Source organism: Eriocheir sinensis, chromosome 29 (assembly GCF_024679095.1).
Source record: "Eriocheir sinensis breed Jianghai 21 chromosome 29, ASM2467909v1, whole genome shotgun sequence".
NCBI lineage: Eukaryota > Metazoa > Arthropoda > Malacostraca > Decapoda > Varunidae > Eriocheir > Eriocheir sinensis.
The window spans coordinates 9886783-9905376 of record NC_066537.1 but is presented as its reverse complement, the minus strand read 5'-3'; the positions used below and the strand labels follow the sequence as shown (position 1 = coordinate 9905376).

General features: G+C 40.1%; 3 protein-coding genes across 5 annotated transcripts in view; 1 reads left to right on the top strand and 2 right to left on the bottom strand.

The window, feature by feature from the left end:
• On the bottom strand, window positions 1-11766 carry LOC127005023 (uncharacterized). Of its 3 annotated transcripts, XM_050873470.1 has the most exons (5): window positions 10831-11766; window positions 10504-10658; window positions 8852-8915; window positions 7056-7140; window positions 1-6721 (listed from the first exon to the last, which is right to left on the bottom strand). In XM_050873470.1, exons 3-5 carry the CDS (start codon window positions 8871-8873, stop codon window positions 6253-6255), a joined length of 576 nt encoding a protein of 191 aa, XP_050729427.1. In that variant the 5' UTR covers window positions 8874-8915; window positions 10504-10658; window positions 10831-11766; the 3' UTR covers window positions 1-6252. The 3 variants fall into 3 exon arrangements, with proteins under 3 accessions (XP_050729427.1, XP_050729426.1, XP_050729428.1); XM_050873469.1 differs by lacking the exon at window positions 10504-10658 and having other exon boundaries at window positions 10848-11764; XM_050873471.1 differs by lacking the exons at window positions 10504-10658; window positions 10831-11766 and adding an exon at window positions 10676-10757.
• A 1455-nt stretch (window positions 11767-13221) lies between these two features.
• The window catches only part of LOC127005021 (uncharacterized), an 11026-nt gene continuing 5653 nt past the window's right edge, over window positions 13222-18594 (bottom strand). The window contains exons 5-10 of the mRNA XM_050873464.1: window positions 18236-18399; window positions 16840-16977; window positions 16124-16247; window positions 15426-15642; window positions 14214-14313; window positions 13222-14123 (exon numbers count right to left, since the gene is read on the bottom strand). Coding sequence (XP_050729421.1) covers window positions 13989-14123; window positions 14214-14313; window positions 15426-15642; window positions 16124-16247; window positions 16840-16977; window positions 18236-18399 — 878 coding nt within the window. The 3' untranslated portion in view covers window positions 13222-13988. The remainder of the gene's footprint in view (window positions 14124-14213; window positions 14314-15425; window positions 15643-16123; window positions 16248-16839; window positions 16978-18235; window positions 18400-18594) is intronic.
• LOC127005020 (mucin-17-like) overlaps window positions 16250-18594 on the top strand; it is a 27929-nt gene continuing 25584 nt past the window's right edge. The window contains exon 1 of the mRNA XM_050873463.1: window positions 16250-16275. Within this exon, the coding sequence (XP_050729420.1) occupies window positions 16265-16275 (11 nt within the window). The 5' untranslated portion in view covers window positions 16250-16264. The remainder of the gene's footprint in view (window positions 16276-18594) is intronic.

Genomic DNA, 18594 nt, shown 5'->3' with positions numbered 1-18594 from the left:
ATTGCTTAATCCAACGCTTTATTATGGATGTTTTGGACTTAACATAATACATATTGCGTCATAAAAACTTGCACTGTCCTTTGATATAAATGTATAACCGTATAGTAGGAAAACGACGCTAAAAATGCTATCAGCACACCTCAAACTTGCCGTCTCTCATTGATAATAATAATAAAAATAGTGACATAGTGCCTCAGCAGGTTCCTGAAAGATGAAAATTTGTGACACTGCAGGAATACAACACTCCGAGTAAATAGAAAACTAAATATATAAAAAAGGGAATTCATGATAAGAAATTTGAACTTTTTTTTCTCAGGTACACAAAAGATGCAAATTTCGACACTGCTTGAATGTGACGAGGCAACAGAAACAAAAAGTGCCTAAGTATAATAAGGGCAAGGGAAAGTGTAGATGATGATAGGCCATGCACACTTACAATAAAGAAAATCAAGTGCCTAAGTAGTAAGGGGCAAGGGAAAGTGTAGAAGAAGCAAGACTATCCACAGTTACAATGAAAGAGGAATGAAAGTAATGAAAATATGAATAAACTACAAATAATTCTGGCATGCAAAACTTTATGAAAAATAAATCAAGGCGGCATAAAACAAATGGAACACAAAAACAAGACTATAACCAAAAATACACCAATAAGAGGGAAACAAAAGCACAAAGGAATTAAAAGGTTATACCCTAAAAACTAGTAGCCTATGAAAAGACGGCATAAAGCAAATGTAACAAAATTAAAACACAAAAACAAGAATAAAGCCAAAAATATACTGATAAGAGGGAAAGAAAAGCACAAAGGAATTAAAAGGTTATACCCTTAAAACTAGTACAAAAAATATGAAAAATAACCAAGATGGCAAAAAACAAATGTAACAAAATTAAAACAAAAACAAGAATATAACCATAGATACACCAATAAGAGGGAAAGAAAAACACAAAGGAATTAAAAAGTTATACCCCAAAATAGAGTACAAAAAATAATCAAGATGGCATAAAACAAATGTAAATAAAGAAATGGAACACAACAACATGAATAAAAACAAAAAGTAAATTGACAAGAGGGAAAGAAAAACACAAAGGAATGAAAAAAAGGTATAAAAAAAAAAAAAAAAAAAAAAAAAAAAAAAAAAAAATCAAGACAGCATAAAACAAACATAACAAAATTAAAACACAAAAAGAAGAATAAAGCCAAAAATACACCGATAAGAGGGAAAGAAAAACACAAAGGAATAAAAGAGTTATACCCCAAAAAATAGTACAAAAAATATAAAAAATAATCAAGATGGCATAAAACAAATGTAAAAAAAAGGGAACACAACATGAATAAAACCAAAAATAAACCGACAAGAGCGAAAAAATAACACAAAGGAGTTTAAAAGTTACACCCTAAAAACTAGTACAAAAAATGCATACCAACAACAGGAATATAAATCACTGAACATTAAACATCCTCGCAAATATAAAAATAAAAAACAAACTGACAATGTACCAAACTTACATTAATTAAACTGAACTAACACAACAGGAACTTGTAACAGAGATAACATAATGACTTGTCTTTTTTTTAACAATAGAACATCACTACAATTTACCTACAATAATTTCCTTCCTAATTAATAAACCGATAATACATATAATTCTTTCAGGTAGCTCCTAACAGCCGTGGCATCTCTTACAGATAACTTTGGCATGTGATATAGAAATTATTCCTCCTTCTGCCACAAGTACTTGTGTAAAAGGCGACCCCCCCAAGACTATGACTGGACTTGACTGGATAAATTTGTTGTTTTAAAATTTTGATTGGATTAAATTTAACCTGGTAGCAGCGAGGATCATGTTTCTTAATGGTCCCACCAAGCGAGAAAAATGAGAAAAAAATCACCCCTCACACAAACCATTTCATAATACTATATATCAAAGCATTTGTGATCAGATTATGTATCATCTATTTTTGGGGGTTTATATCATGGCACAAATTTGGCCCGTCGCTGCTACACAGTAAAGCCACAAATTTGGCCCATCACTGCTACCGGGTTAAGTACGTAATATGTGTGATTGCAAAATATAAATTGAAGTTCCGAGAAAAGTAATATACATAAAGATGGATCTCATAAACCTAGGTCAAGTAGAGGTCAATCTCCCGTTAAAGTTGACCTCTCCAAGGCAATGATTATAATGAACTGATGAATGAATAAAACTCTCAAGTAAAGCAGTAAAATGTAAAAGTAGACCCCTCAGACTTATCCTTAAAAAAATTTGTGACATATTTTACTTTTACACGAGTATGTACGGAACGTCCCCCCCCCTCTCTCTCTCTCTCTCTCTCCGCCTGACTGACTAGCTCATGCCATCCACCCCAAGCCAGTGCTTCAACAACTGCTGGTATGACAGTGATCAGTACCATCTTTCCCTAACATTACTTTGTGCACTCAGCTGGTGCCATTATGTTGACCAAATGAGTAGATATGTTTTTTTTATGTTAGGAAGTTCAAGTTTAGTCTGTGTGTGATTTCATTTGGTTATCAAGGTGAGTTGGGAGCATACGGTATTAGCTGTGCGTGGCGTGTGTGCTCATCATAAGATTGGCCATTAACCCTTAGACGGCGGCAGTATTTGAAGAGTAGCTCCCCCCAAAATGAATGGTCTGTTTATACTCACTGCCAACCTCAGGACCATAGCATAAATAGTTACGCCACACAAGAGATGTTTTAACTATCGTCTATATATAGATTCTACTGTGCTCTGGAAGTGTTGTTATATTTCTGCCATACAAAACTTAATGACTGAATTTTGGACCGTCTATATACATTTCCATCGCCGTCTATGGGTTAAATCTGTGGTAGGAGGAACCCATTAATCCAGGACACAAGGCCAGTGCAACATTAGGATTCCCACAGTTTACCTTCCCCAGACATTGATTTGAACCCAGGCTTGCAGATTGGTAGTAGGCACACTGGTCTGAACCAACCACTTTTCTTTATACTGAAATGGCATTTCAAGTAGGTATTCTGAATTGGCTATGTCATGTGGACGTCTGTTAAGTTTCTCCTCCCATCCCCCAAAATTAACCATTTACTCCTCGTTGACCTTCTTCCCTAAGGCACACAAAATAATTAGTTATCACAGCAATGTTATACTTTTGTGGTGTAAATATTACTTTGATAAATTGATGAATTAATTCATATTCTTATTGTGATTGTAATATTGCTCCTATTCATTAAGATTTCTTAACCTAATTGGCATGGACTTAAACATTATCCTACCAAAGCTAAAGTTACTATATGTTTGGCTCTCTTGGTCCATTTGCAACACATGTGCAATGGAAGAGTTTGCCAAGCCAGTCCATTCTTAACAACTATGTATCACTCTATTGCTGTATAACTCTGTAAAATAATAAACTTTTTGTGCCCATAACTGATTATCATGTAAAATTATGTGATGAATGCAACAAAATAACAGTTATCCATCAAAATAAATTATCCTTAGTAAAATGAACTAATTCATTGATCTAATGAGCAACATAAGGTTACAATGAACTGAAAAAAAACACAGCATTATTTTTAAGTTCCACCAACACACAATGTAAGAAGCACATAAATCTGTAGAAATTGGGAAAAATATAATATAAAGATTTTTTGGTCAAGCCCTAGCGACCTAACCTTGCCATGGATAAAGTGGTAACCAACAAATAACATGACCTTCCCCCTCCAACACACACACACTGAGCAGCCTCCTCCTAGAAACGGTGCTAACAAAGGTAATACTGTTCAATGTAGTAATAATCAGTGTACTAATTTTGGGGCCCATAGCCACCTTGGGTATGGTAGTTGTCATGCCTTACTCTGCTGTCCTGTACACTATTATACGAGGCGTTTAGTGTGAAAGGGGCGACCAAACCATTGAAGGCAGTATATCATCACCCTCATAAAATAATCCCCTAAGTCATTTTTCAGCGATTTCCAGGTTTTTGTTTACATCGATTTTCCATCATGTGACACCCATTTTTGTATAGTTGCATTCGTCATTCAGGGTTTGAGTGTTCTAGAATTGGCCTTTTCACTTCTGCCTAAATCTTAAGACAAATGAGATGATGACAGTTCTTTTCTGATTTCCTGAGAAGTAGAAAATAATGACAGGCCGGTTTGTTTACGAAGGTGACGATACGGTGGTTTTGGGCGGCATCTGGTGGCTAATTCTTGCTGCATCGTGTGGTGAAGCAAGATGAGGAAAAAGTGCCCTCTGAACGGGTTATTTGTATGCCTGAAGTTGCTTGATTTTTCTGTCAAACTTGTCTGGCATGGGATGTGTAGTCCGGCAGTTGTTTTAACCTGTCCGCTGCAATTGGCACGGATTTTTCCTTCACTGGTAGCCTGGTAACATATACTCCCAGGTCTCTCTCTGCCTCTGTGGTGGACAGTGGAGTGTTTCCCATGTGGTATTGGTATGCTGGATTTTCCCTCCCAAGGTGCATGACTACATTTTTCTTCATTGAATTGTAGCAACCACTTTTAGTTCCATTCCTGGAGCTTGGTGATGTCTGCGTGTAGGAAATCCGCAGTCAAGGGGTTAAAACATGATTTGCTCAGAAGTATAAAAACGGCAGGTCGCCTCTTGTACACTATACGCCTCATATGTAGAGGTTAGGATTTTATATATGGCACTTAAGACAACCCCTAAACTCTGTCCTTTAATTATGAGGTTGAAGGGCTGCCTTATACCCCGCAATGTACAGTAACAAGTGGTTGTCTTAACATAGTAACACCACACGCGCTGAAGGGTCTGTCATGGAATAAAAATTGCACATAAAAAAAGAATGCAGATAAAACTTCCAAATGAACGCAGCGCCAAGTTTTCAGTAATACGTATAATACTGGCGTTGTCTTACACGTAGGATAAGGAAAACTGTCACCAAATCTGTTACTACATGACCTGGCAACGGATCTTACATACACCTACTAGCCCTTGGTACACAATACTGGTCTTATCATATAAAAATAGATAGGGTGTGTGTTTGCTAATTCACAGACATCCTTCCAAGTGGTACCAGTAAAAAAAATTAAAAATAGTAGCAGAAGTAGAAGTAAAAATTATGCAATGTAAAAAATAACTGCAAGAACCATATTAAAATGATGACCACTCTTGTTTTAGGAAGTTGTTCACTTTTAAACCTCGACAAATCTTTTCCAGAGTAGTTTTCCCAATGTTTATACTAAGTGGAACGATGGATACAAATTGGCAAACACACACAGCTCTTCATGGATAAACTCTCTCTCAAAATTCTGAATCAATAATGTGCATGATTCCAGTGGCGTAAATGGACCTTTGAAGCTGTTATCGCCCAGGAGACGCTAAGCTACCATGTATCCAGAAGGCACTTTGTTTCCTGGAAGCACATACTGGGATGAAGTTGAGTTGGAATCATTTGTAAGGCACTTCAAATTGCTTCAGTCATGAGCCTGTGGTCCCTCTGATCTTTATTTTTTCTCTCTCTCTCTCAATATTCTGCTGCAGTTGATATTTTGGACATGTCTACTTATGCTGCTTAATGGAATGAAGTTAAGTTGGAATCATTTGTAAGGCACTTCAAATTGCTGAAGTCCTGAGCCTGTGGTCCCTCTAATATTTTCTTTTTTCTCTCTCTCAATATTCTGCTGCAGTTGATATTTTGGACATGTCTACTTATGCTGCTTAATGGAATGAAGTTAAGTTGGAATCATTTGTAAGGCACTTCAAATTGCTTAAGTCATGAGCCTGTGGTCCCTCTAATATTTTCTTTTTTCTCTCTCTCAATATTCTGCGGCAGTTGATATTTTGGACATGTCTACTTATGCTGCTTTGAGTATAAATCTATAGAAATGTGTTTGTCTTAATATGGAAGTCAGGAGCAGACAGACTCAAGAGGCATAAACCTAACAGTCGTAAGTAAATCTTCAGTGAACGCTTTCTGTTGACCACGCTCAACATCATGAAGTGACAGCAGGAAATACTATAAGAAAAATGTTGATGGGATTCCTGGACACCTTGTCACCTCTCAGTACTTATGGCCACGCAAACTGCTGCTTTACTTCACTTATGTTCCACTTTGTTGCCTGAAATAAGCGACAGGACCACAGGCGACAAAAAATTTTCCTTGATGAGTGAAGAAACCCATCAATAACTAGGTACAGGTTAACCTCAAAGCAGCCTCCCTTGTACACCTTGTTCCCTCAATTCAGCCAACAGAACTGGAGCTAAAGTAAACCACAACTAGAGGTTAACTTCTAGACAGCCTCCCTTGTTCATCTCCCTGAATGTGTAGCCAGTGTTGCCCAATAACGTTTCAACCTCTGGCTTGATCTTGGGTATGCCGCCAACGCTGTGCAGGCCACGACCCGTTATTATTCGCACACGACGATGGCGACCTCGCGACTGTTTCAGGAACATTTGTGTCACCTGCCTAGCTTCCCAGACCCTCAACGTATGAAGGTCCAGCTCTGGGATGCCGTTCTGTATTTTCACCGCGTCATTTGCACTTACGATCCCTCTGAAGTTGAAGGTAAATGGAGCTTCTCGGCTAATCTCTGAAGAAATTGAATGGACTGAAGAAATCGAAGATAATCGCGAAGGGGGCCGAGGCGGTGGGGCACTCGGGCGTGGGGACCTATACCCACTGGATCTGGGCACGTTGTAAGCAGGAGGAGGGGGAGCAGCCTCAACATCATCAGGTGTCAAAGGTCTGGAATGCAAGTAACTTCAGAAACCACACTCATCTTATTTTATTACTTGCTCATGCATTTTCACATTCACTCCCTCCCTCATGTAGCCACTAACTCACCTACTCTTCAAACTCTAACAAACTTGTACTCTTTACTGCATTCACTCGCTCACTCCTCTCATGTGCTCACTCATTTTTTAATACTCTCACACATTCACTCCTTTATGCATCCACTCACTCACTCCTTCCATATCTCCATTTACTCACTCTTCATACACACCCAACTTCACTCACTCTTCCTTGTTCATGCATAAACATAGAATCACTTTGCTCATTCACGCAGTCACAAACTCACCTTTTGCGGCGGCAGGGGCAGCAGGTGTAGTCCTTGAAGAAGACACAACACAGCACTAAGAGGAACACTGACACCAAGGCCACGGCTGAGGGAATAAAGGGAAGGACCTCGTGAGTCTAAGGTCGACATTATAAAACCTTCGCTCCTCACATCAACTATTTATAAAGGTCAAGGAGGGGACCAATTGGGTTCTAATGACTGTTTCTTTAGGTTCAAGGTATAGAGGAAGAGTCAGACTACCACCAGGGCCATAAAACTACTCCTGGAAATGCCGACAACTCCTATGAAAGCCTTGCCAAATATGTGTTCATGGGCGATGAAATGTTTTATATGACCCTGTGTGCTGAGAAGCGGAGGAAGGGAGAGCTAACAGAGAGAATAAGGTACTGTAGCAGATGAATGGAGTATAGAGTATATTGAACATTTTAAAGTTAATGGTAATAATGGACAGTTTTCAATGGAGGTTAGATCTATGGATGGTAAGGGTAGATGGTACATAACTGCGGATAAATGGAGTAAATTGAACACTTTTGAGATTAATGCTAATACAATGGGAAGTTTTCAGTGAAGGTTATATTTATGAATAGCACAGGTAGATGGTAAATAACTGCACTTACAAGGATTCAGTTATTTCTTAAGGGCTTTTAGGAAGTGTGTGTGGTTCAGATGTCCTGCAAGAAATTAGTGAGGTTTGATATTGATAAAATCGTAAGTGAACTGTTACTTTATTTTGACAATGTTCCACTTCTATGCCTCAGCTCAGTTTTCCCGAGTATCTTTTTCTTGATGTGAATACTATGGCGAAACCGGATTAGTGAGATTGTTTCTGTTCGCTCTCACGGGTCCCTTCCTCCCCGCCGCTCGGCCACACTGGGTCGTATTTTAAAACATTTTGTCACCCAACTCCACATATTTGGCAAGGCTTTCATAGGAGTTTGGGGCACTTTCTGGAGTAGTTTTATAACCCTGGTGGTGGTGTGACCCTTCTTCTGTAGCATGAACCTAAAAAACACTCATTAGAACCCAAATGATCCCCTTTTTGACGTTTAGAAATAGCTGATGTGAGAAGCAAAAGTGTCTTATAATATGTGCCACACAGTCCCAACACCTATCTCCCCCTCTCATATGTGACCTATAGCTAAGATATGAGAGGACTGTGTGGCAGAGCAGCAGGGAGGAAAGGACCCACAGAAGCTAACACAGAAACAATCTCGCCAATCTGAGCTGAGGTATAGAAGTGGAATGTCATCAGAATTAACCCCTTAGCAGCGACGAGCCAAATTTGTGGCTTCACCGTGTAGCAGCGACGGGCCAAATTTGTGCCATGATATAAACCCCCCCAAAATAGATGATGCATAAACTGATCACAAATGCTTTGATATGAATTATGAAATGGCTTGTTTGAGTGATGATTTTTACTCATTTTTCTCGCTTAGAGGGACCATTAAGAAACATGGTCCCCGCTGCTAAAGGGTTAAGTAACAGTTCACTTACGATTCTATCAATATCAAACCTTACTAATTTCTTGCAGGACATCTGAACCACTCACTGTTCCTAAATGCCCTTAAGAAATAACTGAATACTGGAAGATATACAGCCGATAAAAAAAAAAGAAAAAAAAATATCGACCACCCTTGGATTGCCTGAATAGAACTTGAGCGAAACACATGTCTATAGATTTCGGTCAAAGTCTCTTCAATCAATCCATGGGTGTTCGATACTTTTTTTTTATTATTTATTTTTTTTTTTTTTGCTGACCGTACCATACCCCAAAGCCCAAAGCCACGGCAACTCACCTGGTATCCACAGCCACTCCATGTTTGTGTTCCTTACTGCGGAGTGGTGGTCACACTTTCACTTCTGTAGAGAGAGAAAAGATGTCATCTATATTGAAGAGCATTTCTAATATCCCCTTTTATCTTTTTTTTTTTTTTTCCTGTCCGTTGTGATTGGCACGGATTTGGCCTTCACTGGTAGCCTGGTAACATATACTCCCAGGTCCTTCTCTGCCTCGGTGGTGTTTAGCGGAGTGTTTCCCATGTGGTATTATTTTTTTTTTTTTTATTTTTTTTTTTTACATTCTCCCTTCTTTCCTGATGGGCGGCCTGGGTTTTTCCAGGTGGGCCCAGGTGGGGCCTGATGGTCGGCCAGTCACAAGAGCCAAAGAAGGTTTATAGTGGCACCATTTGCATTGGCTCTCGCTGGCTCATACTCGTGATTTCTGATTCGCTCTTGCGCTGACGGCCTTCCTCGGAGGTTGTGGATGGTGGTCTTCAGGACAGCATGGGTAGTTTTAACAAGCGGCCGGGTGACGAAAAAATCCAGTGGTAGCGTTCGAACCCGCCATCCATCATCACGGTAATGTGGGGTCCAGTACGCCGCTATCACGCCACCCGCCACCCATTGCTGGATATCCCCTCCCAAGGTGCAGGACTTTACATTTTTCTTCATTGAATTAAAAATGTAAGGAGTCTGCAAGAGGCCAATTGGCCTATATAAGGCAGCTCCTGTAATTCTAACCCCGCCTTACCTCACTATCCATGAATTTATCCACCCTCTTCTTGAATGTATTTATGTTATTGGCACCCACAACATGACTGCCAAGCCTGTTCCATTCCTCCACCACTCTATTGGTAAACGAATTCTTGCCTGTCTCTGTTGAATCTGAATTTATATAACTGTTTTTGTTCCATTCCTGTAGCTTGGTGATGTCTGCTTGTAGGAAATCTACAGTCAAGGGGTTAACTCAAATTTTCACCACCATCCCATATCACGAGTTTGTAAGGTTTGGTGCACTAGGAAAGAAAAGGAAAGGGATGAGATAGGACAGGAAGGGAAAGGAGGAGAAATAAAGGGAAGGATTAACACAGGACAACCTAAACAGGGTGACATGAAGGGTAGGTAACTGAGCTCTCCCTTGATTAGAATGAATTTAGGATTCCATTCATGCACCATCCCACATCTCATTTTCTATTTAACCTTTATGAGGGGAAAGGGGGACATAAATCACCATAATTACACAAATTAATAAAAAAAAAACACTTGAAAAGACATTTAGATGATTAACCAGAGAAAAAAAAAAATCACCTAACCTAACCTAAATATCCTCACCACACCCACTAACAAAAAAAAAAAAAAAAATAAATAAAAAATAAATAAATAAATAAAATAAAAAGTAAAAACATACATCACTTAAGGAGACATTTAGAAGACAAGTAAGTAAAGAACCAGCAGAGAAACTAAGATATCTAACCTAACCTAACCAAAGTGTCCTCACCTTACACCCATTAATGGAAAGAAAAAAAAAAAAAAAAAAAAAATCATAACCCCAATAATAAAATAAAAAGTAAAAACATACATCACTTAAGGAGACATTTAGAAGACAAGAAAGTAAGTAACCAGAGGAAGTAAGATATCTAACCTAACTTAACCTAACAAGTATCCTTACCTTATTTTGCAGGCAGTAGTAAGCTCAATGTCCTTTCTCAGTCACACCAGGAAGTAAAAACACCCCTTCTCAGTCACAGTAGGAAGTAAAGTGCTCGATAATGTGTTTGTAGTGGCTGAAGATAACACGGACTAAGATATCTAACCTAACCTAACCTAACAAGTATCCTCACCCTATTTTGCAGGCAGTAGTATGCTCAATGTCCTTTCTCAGTCACACCAGGAAGTAAAAACACCCCTTCTCAGTCACAGTAGGAAGTAAAGTGCTCGATAATGTGTTTGTAGTGGCTGAAGATATCACGGACTAAGATATCTAACCTAACCTAACCTAACAAGTATCCTCACCTTATTTCCCAGGCAGTAGCACGCTCAATGTCCTTTCTCAGTCACACCAGTAAGTAAAAATGACCCTTCTCAGTCACCGCGGGATGTAAAGTGCTTGATAATGTGTTTGTAGTGGCTGAAGATAACACGGACAGCTGCATTTAGATAAGGGCGAACCGAGGAGGCGATACACGTCTTCTACATGTCAGGTTCTTGTCCCCACCACGTCCTGTATCCGTAGAGAGCAAGGCCGCTTTAGGAGGGTATTATTAGGTTGTTTCAGTTATTCTATTGTGTCAGTGCTGGTGGTTGGAGTGTGTTAAGGTGGTGACATGGCTTAACAAGGGTGCCATAGTGTTTTTTGTGGTGGTGTCAGTGTTGTTTTGTTATGGTGGGAGTGACCTTGGTGATGTCCCCCTCCCAGTGTTCCCAGTGGAAAAAACTAAAACGTACCATAAAAAATGATCAAAATGTAAAAATGTACAACATGACTGAAAAAAAGTATCAAAAAAAGTATCAACCGGTAATTTTAGGTAATTTATATTTTACAGTGAGGAAATTACTTAATTATTATTTTTTTAACTCTTACTCTTACGTCTGGCAGTGATGTAGGGTGTACCGTGTACACAATCTGCAGTGTCTATTGCAGCATGATGACTTGTATGGTAACAGAGAGAGAGAGAGAGAGAGAGAGAGAGATATTAAAACTTATAATTAAGATAACACAGACAATGTAGCTGATGCAGATATGATAAAACAACAAGAATATTAGTTATATAAATCATGTCAGAGTAGCTTCGCTTCAATCGTTTCTATGATTCCATGGCGCAATAAATGTTATTTAGTACTATTTCAATATTATGTAAGCTTTGCAGCTACTTCATGCACACACTATCACGAGAAAGTAACATTTTAGCAAGTTTAATGTCTTAAATTACCTAATAGTACTTAAAAAAAAAAAAATTACGCTGTTGGGATTTCCGCTTGTCTCCTCGGTCCTGTACACGTCTTGCTCTTGTATCCGACTCAGCGTCACCGGGGCAACGCCGTATACCCTGCCCCATCAGCTGCTGTATACTCAGATACATGATTTTAGCGGGTCACAAAAACACAGAAACACTGATCTGCGGTAGAATATATACGTAAATACAAATTTATACCGGGACTTTTACTTTTTTCACATTTCCCTGGATGCATCGGTTAGACGAAAATGTATCATTTTTCTTACTAAATTGGTAAAAAAGTATCAAATTTTTCCTCAATGATAATTTCGTACCACTTTAGCTTAATGTCGTAAAAATGTACCGCTACCAACAAAAAGTATCAAAATGGTACTTTTGTACCGTCACTGGGAACCCTGCCCCCTCCCCCTCTATCTCTCTCTTCAACGGTGCCTTAATTTTCTCTGCATAACTATAGCCTTATCTCTGCTCTTTCTACTTCATTCTAGCTTTCCATTTTGTTTTAACCACTATTAGAAACCCCTGGTAGTCAGAATCTAGGTATTTTGAACGCTCCTGTTGCATTTTTAGGTACAGTACTCATAGGTATATGTTAGTTACGGGCGTTCTCTAGCTTTTTTTCTTTCTTCATAACCTTGTGTTCTCGCCCCCATTCCCCATTTTCCTTTTACCACTTTAATAGTTATTATTAACAGTAACTGAAAGTTCTCGCACATTTAAATAGATAGATAGATAGATACGGGCATTCAACCTTCTGCCCGCATCCATATTCTCACAACTTTGGTTGAATAATGGTATTTTATCTATAGTTCCTTTCCCACTCCTTTGCTCTACCCAGTCAGCTATTTGATCTAGATTCGAAGTTTCAAACAAGTTTTATTCAGATTCCCGGAAAATTTTAACATACGTTCGCAGATATGTTACATTTGCATAGGCTACACGTTTTCCTCCTTTTCTCCTTTGAGTCAACCTGAACCTCCTTAATATATATATATATATATATATATATATATATATATATATATATATATATATATATATATATATATATATATGAGCACACTTATTTCCTGTCAACCTTATTTCGAGCCCTTCTTTTCCTTCATAAACTTTTTTTTCTGCCTAACTGAATTCAAGTGGGCCACTCTCCAACTGGCATGGTGGTAGGAATTAATTAAATGTTGGGGGTTGAGCATTACATAATTGATACACTCTATCTCACAAATGCACTGTCCTAAAGTCACTGTTTATTTTGCTATCAACACTGAAACATAGTTTGCCTAAGTATTAGTTATCTCGTTTCTCAGAAGGGACATTGTGCTTATCATTGTCACTCTTTACACAGAGAGAGAGAGAGAGAGAGAGAGAGAGAGAGAGAGAGAGAGAGAGAGAGAGAGAGAGAGAGAGAGAGTGCCCTCATGGTAAACTCAGAATTGCATTGTGTCACAGTTTATTAGGCCAGTACACAGAGTGTACAAATATTATGCTCATTTAATTCAAATGATAATACACAGAAATTGTATATAATAAATACTCTGAATCACGTAGGTATTTCAATATGAAAGACAAACATAATAGTTATCATAAAGTACCCGGTGAATATTCTTAAGTCCTTTAACATATAGAAAGCACATACAATATCATGTGCCACAACAATGTATAATTCACTCAGTAATTGATGTTAATATCAACTGTTTATAGAATTTGTTAAAACTACCGGCATGATTGATAATTTTTTAGCTTCATTTTAGATTTCAGACAGTGAGGGGCTGTGCTTATACCCGGCCCAGCCTTCCAGAACACACCCTACCATGCTTGTGATCTGGGAAATTATCAAGATCACTGCAATATCTTACTATCCCATGAAGCATTACCAGTGTGGGTTGTATATAAATCAACAATGAACACTGCAGGAGGACCATTTCACTGGCATTTAACCTGTTCAATTTACTTGCACAGCAGTGAAGCTAAACAATATCTTCATTCCTTTGGACCTTTCACTGGTAGGCAATGGAACAGTCTTCTTCCTTCTACTGTATTTTCTCCTTGGTATGACTTAGACACTCTTACTGAAGACTGAAGAATTGACAACTCTGAAACCAAATTAGTGGGTCATTATTTCAAGTCAATTACAATTTTACTAAGTTTGAGCAGTGTGTTGTGGACTTTCTGCTATTTGTAAAGCTTTGGTCTGTCATGTTTAGTGTTGGTTGAAGCGTTCTTGGGTTATCTGCAGCTGCTTCTTCCTCCTCGTAGCCCAGGGGTCAGGGGGTGGCGGGGCTGTGGGCTGACTGCTGCCCAGGCCCGCCTTACCCACCACACTCACTTGGTGGATCTGAAAGGTTAAGGTAAAGGGAAGGTTACAATGAAGTGAGTGTATGCAGCTTTCCCTCTCTCTCCAAATATGAAAAAAGTAGTTTCTTACAGGGTCTTTCCTGCCGGTGTTGTCCTTGCCAAGCCCTTGCCCCTTCGACCACCCCATCTTCTGCAGCAGGGTAAAGCCTCGGTTGGTTTCCTTCAAGGGCCTGTTGGGGAAGGAGGGAAGGAAGGATGTTGTGTTATTCGTTTGACCTGTTTCAACACATTTATATACAGTACCTATCTTAACTATTTCATCCATGTATTATAGTTTTAGTGTGAGTGGTGCTTTGATTGTTTGTGGAAGGTTAGTGAAAATCAATAGTGGAAAGTTCAGAATGATTTTTTAATAAGTAGTATTAGCCCGCTGACTGTGGATTTCCTACGAGAAGACATCACCAAGCAACAGGAATGGAACAAAAAGTGGCTGCTACAATTCAATGAAGAAAAATGTAAAGCCATGCACCTTGGGAGGGGAAATCCAGCATACCAGTACCACATGGGAAACACTCCACTATCCGCCACAGAGGCAGAGAAAGACCTGGGAGTATATGTTACCAGGCTATCACTGAAAGCCAAAACCGTGCCAATCACAGCGGACGGATTAACAGCCCCAAACCAGTTGCTTGTACAGGTAACTCGCGATTTACGCGAGTTTGGTTTACGCGTTTTTTAAATAACGCGGGGTCCAAAATCCAAATAAATGTTTAATTTACACATTTTTTCCACTTATACGCGATATTTTAGGGAGTGGCCACCAGTTGTCTCACGCAACTGGACTCACACGGCGCCGCGGCCACACAGCTGAGCTCAGTTCTTCCCGCGCACCACTTGAACAACAATACAGTACCCACGCTGCCACGCTACTCAACAATAAGGGTGTGCAGGAACCGGTACCAGTACCGGTACTAACGGTACCAGCTATATGGTACGGTACTGGTACCAGACTGCTCGGTACTGGTACCAATACTAGCCAGTCGCTCATGGTGTCCCTTATTTCTTCCTCACACGAGTGAGGCTGAGACTGAGTGCCTGAGTGGATATCTCGGAGATATGGATATTCTCTCTCTCTCTCTCTCTCTCTCTCTCTCTCCACTGAATGAAGTGAATATTTATTTTTCGATAGAAACCTACCTCTTGTTTGATTTACATTGTTTTTGATTTACGCGACCTCTTCAAGGACACAATACTCGCGTAAATCGAGTTACCTGTATCATTTGTCACCTTGAACTTGCCCTCGGTAACCCCACAACCCCATAACAAATGCCTATGTACTCACTCCTCAGCAGATGCCACTTCAGTCTTCTCGTAGGGGTTGTCGGAGCCTTTCTGTGCCTGACGTAGGAGGGTGCGGTCGGTGTAGCCTGGGGCCACGACCGAGGAGGCAGCCTGGGCCTCTCGGTGGGTCAATTTGTACTTCTTCTGCATGGCCTTCAGCTCCTTCCTCCGTGCCTTCTCCTTACACTTGGCATTCTTGTAGGAGGCGATTCCTTCTCCTGTATAAAAATCAACATAGGGTTATTTCTGTAGTGTAATTATTAGTCTTACATCCTAAGTTAAAGTATTATCACTGGGATGTTTTTTTTCTCATTAACTAATATATTTGCAATCTCTGTGACGTGTTTCTTGGTAATCTTTGTGTCAGAAAAGTTTGCTTAAAGAAACTGAAGAAACACTGGGAATCCTCTTGAGAACATCTACTTCCACCACAGCTTAAAAAGATTATGGGAATATTTTTTTTCTTTCAGTGGGGGAAGGGAATGATATTTTTATTAGACCCTTTCATGTTCCCCTCTTGCTTCCATTTCTTTCTTTCATCTCCCTTTTTATTTTATTTTTTTTATTTTCTCTTTATTTAATTTCCACACACACACACAAATACCTTTCTTTCTTTCATCTCCCTGTCAATTTATATCTTCTCCTTTCTTTTCCTTTACACACACACACACACACACACACACACACACACTCACTCACCTGACTGCGAGGGAAGGTTCTGCAGCACTAATCCCGGCTCACACTCGTTGCAGGTGAGGGTGCCAGGGTGCAGGTGACATTTAACCTTGATGGGCCCAAACTGCACCTCCCACCCATGGCCCACCTGTACAAGGGAAACACATGGGATACAGGTAAGGTGCTGCAATTAATATGTTACTACCCATCTATTACATTTCTTACAAGGGAGACACACAGGATACAGGTAAGGTGCTGCTATTATTGTTACTAGTACTTATTTATCACATTTCTTACTAGGGACCCACAGAATACAGGTACAGGGTTGCTATCATTTGTTTGTAACTTTGTACTATGATGTATGTTTTTTTTCTTCTATGTATTATTTTGTTTACGACAATGGAACCAGCTCAAGGGCAACAAGAACAGAGATCGGGGTACAGAGGAAAGGGAGAGAGAGAGAGAGAGAGAGAGAGAGAGAGAGAACTAAATAAAAGGAGGGAGACAGAAAAATATACATAACAGAAGAGAGGAAAAGAGAGAGGACTGGGGTAGGAGACTAAGGGAGAGAGAGGAGGATAGGAAAGGCTAGATTAGACTAGATGAAAGGAGGGAGAAGAGACAGAAAAATGGTAAAGGGTGTGAGGGTGTCTATTCAAGAGCACTAACAGAAAAGTGTAAATTATAACCCATTGTATTTGGTGAGGGGCGTGAGGGTGTGTCTGTAATGGCTCCCTCACCTCTACTTCACTGCTGGTCTGACGCGCCTCGCTCAGCCTCACACTGTTGACGAAGGTGCCGTTGTTGCTGCCCACGTCGCGTATGAAGTAGTGGTGGTCTTCGGGCCCTGAGCTGCGGTACTCTATCTCGGCGTGCACCTGAAACACACACACACACACACACATGAACACATACACAGAGAGACATAAAGAAATATAGCTTCCCGCAAAGAAACATAGAGGTTTGGAACAGACTAAGTGAGGATGTAGTATCGACGAAGAGTGTGCATGACTTTAAGGAAAAGCTGGACAAATACAGATATGGAGATGGGACCACATGAGTGTAAGCCCAGGCCCTGTAAAACTATAACTAGGTAAATACACACACACACACACAGAGGGAGGTTATTTCAGTGTGTCTTTTTTCCCTTTTATATTTGTAAGTTGAATTCATGTTGTCAGAATTTCCTTTTTTATCTCAATTTTTATACATGGTCTTAAATTTCCTACAACTACTTCTACTTCTTCCCATTTTTCTTTCTTCCTTTTATCTTGTTTATTTCCTCCTTTTCCATCCTCTCATGTATGGCAAACAGTTAGTCAGTCCTTTCTCTCCCTCTTCTCTATTCTATTCTTTCCATTTTTCTATCTCTTCTCCCTCCTTTTATTTAGTCTAATCTCTCCTTTCCTATCCTCCTCTCTCTCCCTTAGTCTCCTTCCCCAGTCCTCTCTCTCTTCCTCTCTTATGTTATGTATATTTTTCTGTCTCCCTCCTTTTATCTAGTCCTCTCTCTCTCTCCCTCCCTTTCCCCCCTACCCTAAGTCACCCTGTTGCTAATGTTAAAATCAGGGAGGTGGACAGCACTAGTTGACTCTCTCCCTTTTCTTACTTTCTTCTCCCTTTCTATTCCTTCCTCTCCCTTCCTCTTCTCATACAGCAAGTCAACCAGTCCTCTCTCCCTCAAACTCCAACCCACTCACCTTGCTAATGTTAAGATCAGGGATTGATTGATTGACCCTCTCTCTTTTCTTTCTTCCTTCTCCCTTTCTATTCCTTCCTCTCCCATTCTCCTCTCATACAGCAAGTCAACTAGTCCTCTCTCTCCCTCAATCTCCCACCCACTCACCTTGCTAATGTTAAGATCAGGGATTGATTGATTGACCCTCTCTCTTTTCTTTCTTCCTTCTCCCTTTCTATTCCTTCCTCTCCCATTCTCCTCTCATACAGCAAGTCAATTAGCCCTCTCTCTCCCTCAATCTCCCACCCACTCACCTTGCTAATGTTAAAATCAGAGAGATGGACAGCACTGATTGGCCCTCTCCCTTTCCTCTCTCTTTCTATTCCTTCCTCTCCCTTCCTCCTCTCCTACAGCATGTCAACCAGTCCTCTCTCTCCCTTAATCTCCCACCCACTCACCTTGCTAATGTTAAGATCAGGGAGGTGGACAGCGTTACTTGACTCCCTGCCGACGAAGCCACCATTGAGGGTCACGACATGTAGCTCCCCCACCTTCACCCTCTCCCCGCCCTCCACCACCATCAGCCGCAGAGAGGGAGGAACTTCTGCCGCTGGTGGGCCCTCTGGTGGAATATGTGGGACTTTAGAGGTCATGCATACAAATAGTGGTAGCTAATGTTGTTGTTTCTTCAGTCAAAATTATAAGTACTGTAGTCTGATTATTAACCCGGTAGCAGCGATGGGCCAAATTTGTGGCTTTACCGTGCACCAGCGACGGGCCAAATATGTGGCTTTACCGTGTACCAGCAACGGGCCAA